Source organism: Esox lucius, chromosome 11 (genome assembly GCF_011004845.1).
Source record: "Esox lucius isolate fEsoLuc1 chromosome 11, fEsoLuc1.pri, whole genome shotgun sequence".
Classification (NCBI taxonomy): Eukaryota; Metazoa; Chordata; class Actinopteri; order Esociformes; family Esocidae; genus Esox; species Esox lucius.
This window is the reverse complement of record NC_047579.1, coordinates 48,161,349-48,173,918: the sequence shown is the minus strand read 5'-3', so window position 1 is coordinate 48,173,918 and position 12,570 is coordinate 48,161,349. Positions and strand designations below refer to the sequence as shown.

Sequence of the window (12,570 nt, the reverse complement as noted above, 5' to 3'; positions counted from 1 at the left end):
ATTTCTTTAGGAACCATACCAGCTGAAGTTTAATCCCAATTTTATACATATTGCCGCTTATTATTTACAACATTTGGTGGTGTACTTCTTTGCCGACTTTTCTGGTAAAATACACAGCTTTTCTTGTGTCATAACTGATTGTCTTCGAAGACTAAATAAAGCAGTGCTAGCCAGAATAATGTCTTACATTGACAAAATTAATGAATTAGTAATGTAGCTAACACCAGTAAAGTTGTCTGCTTCACTTAAACCACTCTGTGTGAGAACCGCTAGAGACCAAAAAGCTACTGAAATAACTCCAAGAGATGCTGAAAGAAAGAAATAATATATTTCACCACATCTGTTCCAGAGAAAACATTTGCATTATAATTTCACTGAAAGAACTGCGTAACTGTGCAGGAGTAATAATATTTGGCTACAGGTGAAAGACCTAGAGTGAGTATCCACATCTGAGGGAAAGTCCGTTTGTTAACGTATAAAGGATCCTCATGTAAAGCTGTATCCCAGATAAGACCTTCAAAGAGATATTAGCTCAAATCTGGATTCGGTGTGAATGTAAATCCAGTCACTGGTTTTAGTCAGCCAACATGTCACTAAAAGAGATTTGGGAAGATATGGGGTCTACATATTTCATATCACAATGAATCAAGTTTCCGAATTCACTATTTGCAACTCTTCATGGATTTAGGTTTTGTTAATGAAGTAGTTAAGGCGCTCACGCAGCGCACAGTGGTTGGGTAGGCATAAGCAGGGGGCGGAGTTCCGCCCAGGCAGCGCAGAGGTGGGAGAAAATGTACAAATGTATTCTATTTCTGAAGTGACGCTCATGTTGTCGTCCAATCAGAGTAGACGACGTAGCCCACGTGGTTATAAGTCCTGTAGATCTGAACAGCGAGAAACTTAAAGGGCCTTTGGTGTTAAAATGTTACTAGTGTTACCGAAGTTAAAATGTTAAACGCGTCTTTACCTGGCCATAAGGTACACCTTCCTCATCACACTCCCTCAGCTGGATGGCCTCATCTTCATCATCCTCCTCCTCCAAGTCGCTCTCGGTGCTCTCGCCCTTCAGCGGGGTCAGCAGGTGTTCTGAGGCTGGCGACGTCTCCCCTGACCCTTCCTTGGGGAGTCTCTGCTCCTGAGGTCGCGCCTCCCCCAGATGCTCAGGCCCCATCCCTAAACCCTCCTCCTGCATCTCCTGCGTCTCTGTGAGCTCCTCCTCAGTCTCCTCGGGATGGGTGGGTGGCTGGCGAGGGAGCTCCACTCCTTTGGAGAGAATCTGGCGGGGTTGTCAGATAAGGAGGACTAAAACCATTTCTGGCACAGAGGCACTTACCACAACGCCCAGTTAAGTCCAATGGCACAACAGATGATTTCACTTTCAAACACAAACAACCGTGACCTATCGGCCTGTGGTGGTGCTTCTTGCGTCGCCCCCTACCTTGTTAAGCTGGTATTGCTTCTGCTTTTCCAGGAAGTGCTGGTGCTGCTGTTGCATCACAAGCTGCTGCAGGGCCTGTGGGCTCTGGGGGAGGGGCGCGGACTGGGTGCGGCTCAGGGGTCGGTGGCGCGGCAGCTTGGTCACCGTGCGCATGCTGTTGGACACCCGCTCGCCCGTCACCAGCGGCGACTGACCGTACATTGGAACTGGAAGGAGGGGAACGGGTCAGATGGCGCTGAGAAGAGGGAGTAAGTACTTGCATCTGTGTTTAGGGTCAGGGCTCAGGAGGGCACCGGCAGGGATTCAAGAGCATTATAAACATGTCGGAATGTGTACAGTGCTGTGAGAAACCAGGTGCACCGCAGGAGAAGTTGTGCTTCGGATATTTGATATTCATTTCAACAATATTGACAGATAAGAGTAACCTAATGTATGAAATAACACACAACAATTACACATTTCTGTCAACTGGAAATGTGTACACCCCGACATTTCTCCCATGACATGGCTAAAATGAGAATCGGGTGCAGCAAAACAGGTGAAAAGATGACAGATTCATTAGTTAACCATCACAATGTGGTTTGGTCTGAACTCCACAGATACGGTGAAAGAGCTTTCTAATTTAAAACAAACCATTCCAGACCACATCCAATCCACAAGCCGTCCCACCAAATTTAGCCCAATTGCAGTCTGGAAGATGCTCAAAGAAGTTCCTAAAAAGTAGCATTAAGTGATCAACAGGCAACTCTTGCCACAAGCAAGTTGTTGAAGTTTTTCAGTCAACTGTTAGAAAGAGATGACAGAGACCTGGCCAACACTGGAAGTCAGGATGGATGAAACCTTAGCTCTCGCACTACAAATGAACAGCTGAAAATAAACGCTATTGGCACAATGCGCTCAGGACAGATGAGATATTGGCTGCAAAAACAGACACCATGTCTGGCAACACAAAACACCGCCTTAAATCAGAAGAACCTACCAGCCCTGGTCATACATCCGGGCCATCATTGAGTCAACCACAATTTCCACATTGCACCAGAGAGAACTTGAGGAGAATGTAAGGCTTTTGTAAAAAAATCTGAAGTTAACCCAAAAATAGATCATGAAAATGGTCCAAAACACTTGAGCAAATCCAGTAGAGAATGAGCGAGAATAAGTCCAGGGCTTAGCCCTTCAGAAATGCAGGGAGAACTTGATTTGAGCCATGCATGCAAAAAAAAAAAAGGTGTCATCTTTTTATTAGTCAAATTAACAGGATACACCATGCAAATCCCCCCCAAAAAATTGAGTGCAAGTTCCTGCTAGACAATGCAAAAAGAAGAAAATCTTCTATACGGAAAAATCGACCAAATTCCTCTCAGTGGATACGGCACACAAGACACATTCATGGAGTTATTCCTGCCAAGGAGAAGCCCACCCCCCACTGCACCGAAGGGCGGCCTTATTTATTTCCCACGAGCAAATACCGAGAACGAACAATCTGACATGTTGCTAATCCTGATCTTTTCATTTGTCAATTGAATCAAAAATGAAGATTACATATCCACATGTGTAAATAAGTTTACACATGTCAGGGGGGTACCTCGGTCCTCCCGGAACGCTGCGTACCTGAGAGGAGGGCACTCTGCTGCCGGGCCTGCTCCAGCAGGAGGACGTGCTGCAGCAGGGAGGAGTGGCTGCTGTGGCTGTTGGGGGGCTGGGGGGGGTCTGAGTCGTGCTGCATCCCAGGCGGCAGGCATGACGCCGGCAGGGACGAGCTGCTGACAAACTTGCCCGTCAGAGCCCCGCCCTGTCGCATGGTCTGGATGGCCTGCCTCTCCGCCTCCTGCAACAGCTTCTGGTTGGCCTGAGACGGGGAGGGGGGCGGGGGGGGGGGTTAACAAAGTCCAAAAGGTCAACCGCATGGACGGAACAGTCCGGTTCAGGGTGCTGCCACGTAGCCGTGGGTTACCTCAGCGGGAGGATGCAGGTTCAGGCGGCCAAGACGCCTAGCCTAGATGGAGAGCATATGGGCTACTGACTGTTTGTAGGGTTATTAAACGTGTGAACGCAGCGCCCAGACTCACTCTGAAATATGACTGAACTGTAAACGGTCCCGACAGCACGCCACAAACCCAGACGACTGCCGTTATAAACCGGTATGTATCGCCTCGGCATAACCGTTATACATGGGTCTCGCATACCACAGCTTTAAGCCAATCAACATTCAGGATTCAACCAGCCGGCTGAAAGTAACACATACGTATGGAAGCAGCGGCGTTGCCGGGACCGTTCCCTCCTCGTTACGAGCGGGCTCTCGGAAACCTGCCGTGTGTACGGTATTCAGGGGGTATGCTGTAAACCTCCCGCGGTATTGAGCAGCCCAGGCCGGGGTACTCACAGTAAGGTGCGAGTTGGCAGGCAGGCCCAGGGAGATGTTGGGCAGCGAGGGCGATGTGTAGAGGCTCAGCGGGCTGACGCTCCCGTCGGCGTTAAGGGTCTGGTGGAGGGACCGCAGCTGCTGTGCAGGAGGGAGGAGGGGGAGGGGGGGGGGGAGAAAGAGAATAGAGGGACACAAGAGGGGGGGAGGTTGAGAGAGAGAGAGAGAGAGAGAGAGAGAGAGAAGGAAAGCGATAGAGACAGAGACACAGAGTGAAGTCTTCCAGCTCACTAAAACATCCCATCAGTGCATGTATATTTAATCTACCCTAGCAACAACTACAGCAAGAGGAAGAAAGGAATCCATCTTGGGTTCTATCTGACCCTCGGCAGTATAAACGGATATGACAGGAACCCTAACCATACACTGTGACTCATTCACCTCAGACAACAGATTTCTCTCCAGAGGCCAGAGTTCCCCTAAACAAACTGCTCTTTTTTTAATAATTGGTATGCAAGCCAGTGTTTCACAACTTGCCACTTGGCGTTCGGCTGACTGAAACTGGGTAGAAACCCGCTCAGAAGAACATGACTCTTTTCCCCGGCATCACATACATCTCCCTGTCATTAGGGTTTCTGAATAGGGTCATTCTCGTCCTCTGCTCCCCCCAGTCAGTGTTTGCCTTTTCACAGGCACTTGGGCTGGCTCTGATGTCATCGGGGCTTTCCAAATCAGCAAAATAAAAGACATCTCAAAACTTTGCATCCCAAACAAGGTGGCAGTCCATGGCAAACGTCTCGTCTTGTTGAAACACTGTCAGGCTCTCTGATCTGTGTGTGTTTAACGGGACAGATCTACTGCAGAGTGCCATACACAAGGCTAGCAAGGCACTAGAGCTCCGGGGGGGAAAATGAAGAGACCACTGCACCTTTTTATTTCATTTCCTTTCCAAAAACGTTATGAAGGAAGGTTTTGAGTGAGGAACAAAAGCATTCAATTTGCAGTGGTCTCTTTATTTTAACCCTTCTGTTCCTCACTCAAAACCTTCCTTTTCGAAAAAGGTGCAGTGGTCTCTTCATTTCTTCCGGGGATGTATGTCATCACTGGTCAACTGTTTCTCTGCTCTGACAGAACGAGAGCCATTAAGTATTTTCAAGAATGGACGGAGGGAAAATAAATAGTTGCAGGGATCGACTAATGCTTTTTATTTTAGGAGAAAAATAGTATTTTACAGAGACAGAGAAGCGCAATTAAGCAGTTTTTGCAAAAACACAAAATATGCGAGCGCAACCACTTGTTGGAGGGACCTTGCCAGGAAATGTATTCACTCCAACATTAGCATTCAACATTCTTACTGAAGAAAATTATAGTCAACAGCTTCAAGATTAAGTAATCTAAAACAGTTATTTCAAAACCATGTGTAATTGTAGGCAGTATTCATGAAGGATATAATGAAACGGTGATCAAGCCTCTCGCCTACCTGATAGATCTGTCCTTGAAAACTCCATAGGACAGAGCGGAGCAGTGGTAATGTCGACAGGCATGGAACTAGACCAATTTGCATTCTTTCAGTTCTATCAAAACTGGCCAGGCCGTTCTGGCAAGGAACATGCTGCCCAGTGGCATTATCGTCTCCATAGTCACTTTCCAACCGTCACTAGGGCAACGTGCGAGAACCCATTAACATCTTCAAGTCTCGCTAGGGCGTTATGGATGGGCATTTAATCTGCAGACTCTGGCTCTGTGGGTGGCATTCTGGATCCCTGAGCTAGGCACTTGTGTTGTTTTATGTCTGAGTGGAGTTTGGATTTAATTGAAGTTAGCCTAACTGTCATCACTGCTTGGAGTCTCCAGGTACTATTGAATACTCCTTAAGCCCTGCATCCCCAACATGATACAATCACTGGTGTTGTTTCAACTGGTCCATTATAAACCACTACCTGCTATTTAAACTGGTCCATTATAAATCACCTTCTGTTGTTTCAACTGGTCTATAATAAATCACTATATGTTGTTTCAACTGGTCCATTATAAATCACCATCTGCTGTTTAAACTGGTCCATAATAAATCACCATCTGCTGTTTAAACTGGTCCATTATAAATCACCATCTGCTGTTTAAACTGGTCCATTATAAATCACCATCTGCTGTTTAAACTGGTCCATAATAAATCACTGTCTGCTGTTTAAACTGGTCCATAACAGATCACTATATGTTGTTTCAACTGGTCGATTATAAATCACCTTCTGTTGTTTCAACTGGTCCATTATAAATCACCATCTGCTGTTTAAACTGGTCCATAATAAATCACCATCTGCTGTTTCAACTGGTCCATAATAAATCACCATCTGTTGTTTCAACTGGTCCATTATAAACCACCATCTGCTATTTCAACTGGTCCATTATAAATCACCATCTGCTGTTTAAACTGGTCCATTATAAATCACCATCTGCTGTTTAAACTGGTCCATAATAAATCACCATCTGCTGTTTAAACTGGTCCATAATAAATCACCATCTGCTGTTTAAACTGGTCCATAATAAATCACTGTCTGCTGTTTAAACTGGTCCATAATAAATCACCATCTGCTGTTTAAACTGGTCCATTATAAATCACCATCTGCTGTTTAAACTGGTCCATTATAAATCACCATCTGCTGTTTAAACTGGTCCATAATAAATCACCGTCTGCTGTTTAAACTGGTCCATAATAAATCACCATCTGCTGTTTAAACTGGTCCATAATAAATCACCGTCTGCTGTTTAAACTGGTCCATAATAAATCACCATCTGCTGTTTAAACTGGTCCATTATAAATCACCATCTGCTGTTTAAACTGGTCCATTATAAATCACCATCTGCTGTTTAAACTGGTCCATAATAAATCACCGTCTGCTGTTTAAACTGGTCCATAATAAATCACCATCTGCTGTTTAAACTGGTCCATTATAAATCACCATCTGCTGTTTAAACTGGTCCATTATAAATCACCATCTGCTGTTTAAACTGGTCCATAATAAATCACTGTCTGCTGTTTAAACTGGTCCATAAAAGATCACTATATGTTGTTTCAACTGGTCGATTATAAATCACCTTCTGTTGTTTCAACTGGTCCATTATAAATCACTGTCTGCTGTTTAAACTGGTCCATTATAAATCACCATCTGCTGTTTAAACTGGTCCATAATAAATCACTGTCTGCTGTTTAAACTGGTCCATAAAAGATCACTATATGTTGTTTCAACTGGTCGATTATAAATCACCTTCTGTTGTTTCAACTGGTCCATTATAAATCACCATCTGCTGTTTAAACTGGTCCATAATAAATCACCATCTGCTGTTTCAACTGGTCCATAATAAATCACCATCTGTTGTTTCAACTGGTCCATTATAAACCACTATCTGCTATTTCAACTGGTCCATTATAAATCACCATCTGCTGTTTAAACTGGTCCATTATAAATCACCATCTGCTGTTTAAACTGGTCCATTATAAATCACCATCTGCTGTTTAAACTGGTCCATAATAAATCACCATCTGCTGTTTAAACTGGTCCATAATAAATCACCGTCTGCTGTTTAAACTGGTCCATAATAAATCACCATCTGCTGTTTAAACTGGTCCATTATAAATCACCATCTGCTGTTTAAACTGGTCCATTATAAATCACCATCTGCTGTTTAAACTGGTCCATAATAAATCACTGTCTGCTGTTTAAACTGGTCCATAAAAGATCACTATATGTTGTTTCAACTGGTCGATTATAAATCACCTTCTGTTGTTTCAACTGGTCCATAATAAATCACCATCTGCTGTTTAAACTGGTCCATAATAAATCACCGTCTGCTGTTTAAACTGGTCCATAATAAATCACCATCTGCTGTTTAAACTGGTCCATTATAAATCACCATCTGCTGTTTAAACTGGTCCATTATAAATCACCATCTGCTGTTTAAACTGGTCCATAATAAATCACCATCTGCTGTTTAAACTGGTCCATAATAAATCACCGTCTGCTGTTTAAACTGGTCCATAATAAATCACCATCTGCTGTTTAAACTGGTCCATTATAAATCACCATCTGCTGTTTAAACTGGTCCATTATAAATCACCATCTGCTGTTTAAACTGGTCCATAATAAATCACTGTCTGCTGTTTAAACTGGTCCATAAAAGATCACTATATGTTGTTTCAACTGGTCGATTATAAATCACCTTCTGTTGTTTCAACTGGTCCATAATAAATCACCATCTGTTGTTTCAACTGGTCCATTATAAATCACTGTCTGCTGTTTAAACTGGTCCATTTTAAATCCCAATCTGGCTCAGGTGGGCATAACTGTTGTTTAGTTGGATTGCCAACACCACTAGCTAAAGCATAAAATATGATCCTACAGTGTTAGGCATTCAAGGCAAGTCAATTCAGAAAACTAATCTTGGTTTTGGCTCAAAAAGGAAGGAGGCATGAATGCATTCAGGTATGTATTCTGTAGCAAATGCTCTGGCCAACAGACATACACAGTTAAACTCTAACCAGACAGGGAACAATGCCATCCCATACATACTGTACCAACAGTGTGTTGAGTAGATTCTATTGCATCTAAAGGTTTTAAAAAACAGCTTTTGTGCTAGGGGAAAAAAACGTTTTCACAACAGTGACCAAATGTCTTTTTTTATTTAAAGGAAAAATGTATTAAATGTTAGTGCTACTTGTATATCTAATATTACATTTTGGATGAAGACATACCATTCAGTGTGAAGGAGGATACTTTTTCATAGCAAAGTCCTTTTCAGGTTGATTATAGTAACTGTAATGCTTACAAAAAGGAGATACAGCTTTGCTTACAGTGTGTTCTGCCATAAAATATTAAAGGAGAGGGGGTCTATATTTATCTTGTCTTACAAGACAGTCAATGGATCAGGTTTTATTATCAAAATGGACGACAGCATTCATTGACGACACTATGGCTATCCAGACCCTCATTCTCTCCTTCTTCCACAGCCCCTCCTCCTCCATTCTTTCTGTCTCTCCCTGGCTCATTCTCTCTCAAGGTTAAGATGTTCCTGGGGGCACTTGATGCTCAACTGTCCGCCCCCCTAGTCTGTCCAGGCTTATTTTCAGGACTGCAGTCAGTGACTATGCTCGTGCTCACTGCAGTCAGTGACTATGGCTGTGCTCACTGCAGTCAGTGACTATGGCTGTGCTCACTGCAGTCAGTGACTATGGCTGTGCTCACTGCAGTCAGTGACTATGCTCGTGCTCACTGCAGTCAGTGACTATGCTCGTGCTCACTGCAGTCAGTGACTATGCTCGTGCTCACTGCAGTCAGTGACTATGCTCGTGCTCACTGCAGTCAGTGACTATGGCTGTGCTCACTGCAGTCAGTGACTATGGCTGTGCTCACTGCAGTCAGTGACTATGGCTGTGCTCACTGCAGTCAGTGACTATGCTCGTGCTCACTGCAGTCAGTGACTATGCTCGTGCTCACTGCAGTCAGTGACTATGCTCGTGCTCACTGCAGTCAGTGACTATGGCTGTGCTCACTGCAGTCAGTGACTATGGCTGTGCTCACGGCAGTCTGTGACTATGGCTGTGCTCACTGCAGTCTGTGACTATGGCTGTGCTCACGGCAGTCTGTGACTATGGCTGTGCTCACGGCAGTCTGTGACTATGGCTGTGCTCACGGCAGTCTGTGACTATGGCTGTGCTCACTGCAGTCAGTGACTATGGCTGTGCTCACGGCAGTCTGTGACTATGGCTGTGCTCACGGCAGTCTGTGACTATGCTCTTGCACTAACTTCCAACTCAATCAAGAACAAAACAATACAAGCAGAAATAAAAACACTTTTGCTAGCCATAATAAACCCACAGTGTGAAATCAGGCAGTATCTCTCACCATAAGGCCCCATTGCATTCTACACACAACCAACAGCAGGGCTGATGAAAACCAAGATAACCCGAGTCACAACTCACAATGGATCTCATTCACATCTGTCTGACTTCCCCTTGTAGTCCACCCAACACCTTTTATACTAGCGCCTCTACCATTATGAGACACTTCATAAAAACATGCAAGCTCCTGGTGCATGGTACCTCAACCTTACCTACAACATACAGCCTTTGCTTTCTCTCAACAGAGAGGATCCCAGGTTTCATTGCTTTTAAAATATGTGTTTGGGTTTTGCATGGTGTTATAAAACACTTCCCAGTTAAACCCGAAAACACACGGTATGGTTCCCAGAGTCCCCCCCCCCAGGGCACCACTCCACACTGCCCTCTCCTACCTCAGTGTGAATGTTGGGGACCGATCCACTGGAGCCATTCTCTGCGATGGCACTGTTGGAGCTGTTGGGCGAGCTGGGACCGGAGCCAGGCGCACTGCTGCACATGGAGGACACTGCAATGACAATGGGACAGGCCACTCAGAGTCACAACCAATCCACCATTCCAGGCAGGCAGACGCCAGCGCCAAAACCTCCCCACGGGGGGAACGCGCAGGCCTTCTCTCCGGGCCACATCATACTGTGGAAATGTGCCCAGAGAAATGATGAGGTCTCATCTGGGTGTTTTCTACTGAATTCAGAAATCACTGGTGTCACAGCACAGTACTGTGTCTATGCACTGGGTCACCTAAGATATATTTATTTTGCCGTTAATCTGAGCGATACCTATTCATTTGTTAAATAGACAATATTTAACATGACACGAAACACAAAGAAACATGAATCCAAAGAAAAGTAACTCGACTGTTTGTCGTTTATTTTGTGCGGCCTTCCTCGGAATGCAAAACTGAAGCAATTTGCTTTAGCAGACCTTCAAGAAAATGATTCCAAGCTTCTTGCAGGATTTGCCATAACTTTTCATTGGATTTTGGCCGCTTTTCTTCTTTTTCCCAAGTGATTCCACACAGCTTCACAAATACTGGGGTCATGGATCTGTGGAGGCCAATTGTGACTGTTCAATCAGCCAACTATGACTTTCAGAAAGTAGTCTTCTTTACAGAGAGTTATGGATTATTATCGTAGAGAAAGAACAGGTTTGCCAATCAATCAAAGATGGACATCTCATGTAAGACCTTTGGTGTCAGATGACTCTGCCAGACGCAGAGCAAACGCTCCACGGGATTTCCTTTCGTTCCTCAAAGGGATGCTTTTTAAGTGTTGTTCAACAGATGTAGACAGCTTTTAAGGTCTGCATTTTCTGTATTTAGCTGACCCAGTTTCTATTGTTTCAGGTGGCCTTTTACATTATCTCAGATGGCCTTTCACAAAGTACTGTAGTTCCTGTATAGCGAACTTGGTAAAAGTCAATTCTGATTGAGGGCCAGTAAGAAAATGTATCCACTCACTGCTGTAAGTAGGTCTGGAAAAGAGCGTCTGCTAAATCAGCCTTCAAAAGACTGCTTTCATTAAGTTAATTTTTAACATGAATATGGATTGTGGCCATGGCTTGCTAAGTTAAGCAGGCAGACAGACATTGAGGCATACAGTTACCGTTGGTTAATATCACTATAATGTAAGAATGGCCAAAACGGTTGACCTAAGTGACTTCAAGGTTATTCTCATCAGTGCCAGGCATGCCGTTCCAGTCGCAGAAACTGCACACATTAATAATAACATTAAAGCCGCACAAAAGTGGGGTGCAGAAGAGCATCTTGGAATGCTTAGATTGTCGGTCCTTGTCCCGGATCGGCACAGCAGTTTACCAGGCCAAGTTCCAATCCTATCAACTGAAAACGTGCAGTTGGGAATGAGATCAACACTGGACAGTTGAGGAATGGAAAAATATTGCCTGGAACATCAAATCCCAGCTCCTATTGCAAGATGCTGATTGTAGAATCAGACATTTGGCATATTAAGCATTGGTCCATTGCCCCGCGTGGCGTCAACTGTACACGGTGAAGATGGTGGACGGGTGCGGGGAATGTTTCCCTGGCACACATTAGGCCCACTGAATCCAACGGATGAAACATGGTTGCTGACCAGGTGCATTCCTTCCTGATTACAGTTGACTTGGTCACATGGGTACATCCAGTAGGATAACGCGGGTCACCAAATTCATACTGCTCTCATGGTCTCATATCTTGATGTTTTGGAAATAGACTGTAAATGGATGTTTTTGGAAGTTTACCTGTAATGAATTATGGCCCAGTGAATTGACAAATACACTGATTCTTTGGGAAATTATTTCCTATTACTCAGTGAATCTTTTAATTTTTTTAGTTTTTTAGTTAGATTTTTTTCTGTGCAATTTTATATAAAACCACACCACATTTCTGTATTATCTCCTGTCTGTTTTTGAAACATTTAAACCAACAAAACATGTATCCTCACAGATCGGTTCCAGGAACATGACAGCGAGTTCAATTCACTTGAGTAGCCTGTGCCGTCCACAGACCTCAAGCCAATAAAGTATCTTTAGGATTAGATGGAATGGGCTGTTTACAACTTGATAAATGTACCACCATCCAATCTGAAGCAACACAGCATGACGCCATCGTGTCAGCTTGTACCAACACGCCCGCGGGATGTCCCTAACACCTTGTAGAATCGGATCTGAAGAATTTAGGCTGCGTTGGAGCTAAAGGGGCCCGACCCGGTACTAGACGGGTCATCGGATTTGGGAAAAATTACTTTACTTCAAATATTTCAAGGGGCCAACATTTCAAGTCCCAGTCCAAATGTATCCCTAATCCCAATTTCCTGCTACACTGCCAACTGACCCCACCCACCACCACACCCACCCATCCCCTCCGCCCCGTGTTTGTCCTCT

The 12,570-nt window shown here is 44.3% G+C and overlaps 1 protein-coding gene across 7 annotated transcripts in view; it reads right to left on the bottom strand.

The window, feature by feature from the left end:
- The window catches only part of hdac5 (histone deacetylase 5), an 84,976-nt gene that overhangs the window by 15,798 nt on the left and 56,608 nt on the right, over positions 1-12,570 (bottom strand). For 5 of the 7 annotated variants that reach the window (XM_034295082.1, XM_034295081.1, XM_034295083.1 and 2 more), the window contains 5 exons: positions 10,083-10,195; positions 3,819-3,938; positions 3,047-3,284; positions 1,439-1,644; positions 968-1,276 (listed from right to left, as the gene is read on the bottom strand). In XM_034295082.1, the coding sequence (XP_034150973.1) occupies positions 968-1,276; positions 1,439-1,644; positions 3,047-3,284; positions 3,819-3,938; positions 10,083-10,195 (986 nt within the window). The remainder of the gene's footprint in view (positions 1-967; positions 1,277-1,438; positions 1,645-3,046; positions 3,285-3,818; positions 3,939-10,082; positions 10,196-12,570) is intronic. The other 2 variants (XM_034295080.1, XM_013136034.3) reach the window with 1 other exon arrangement.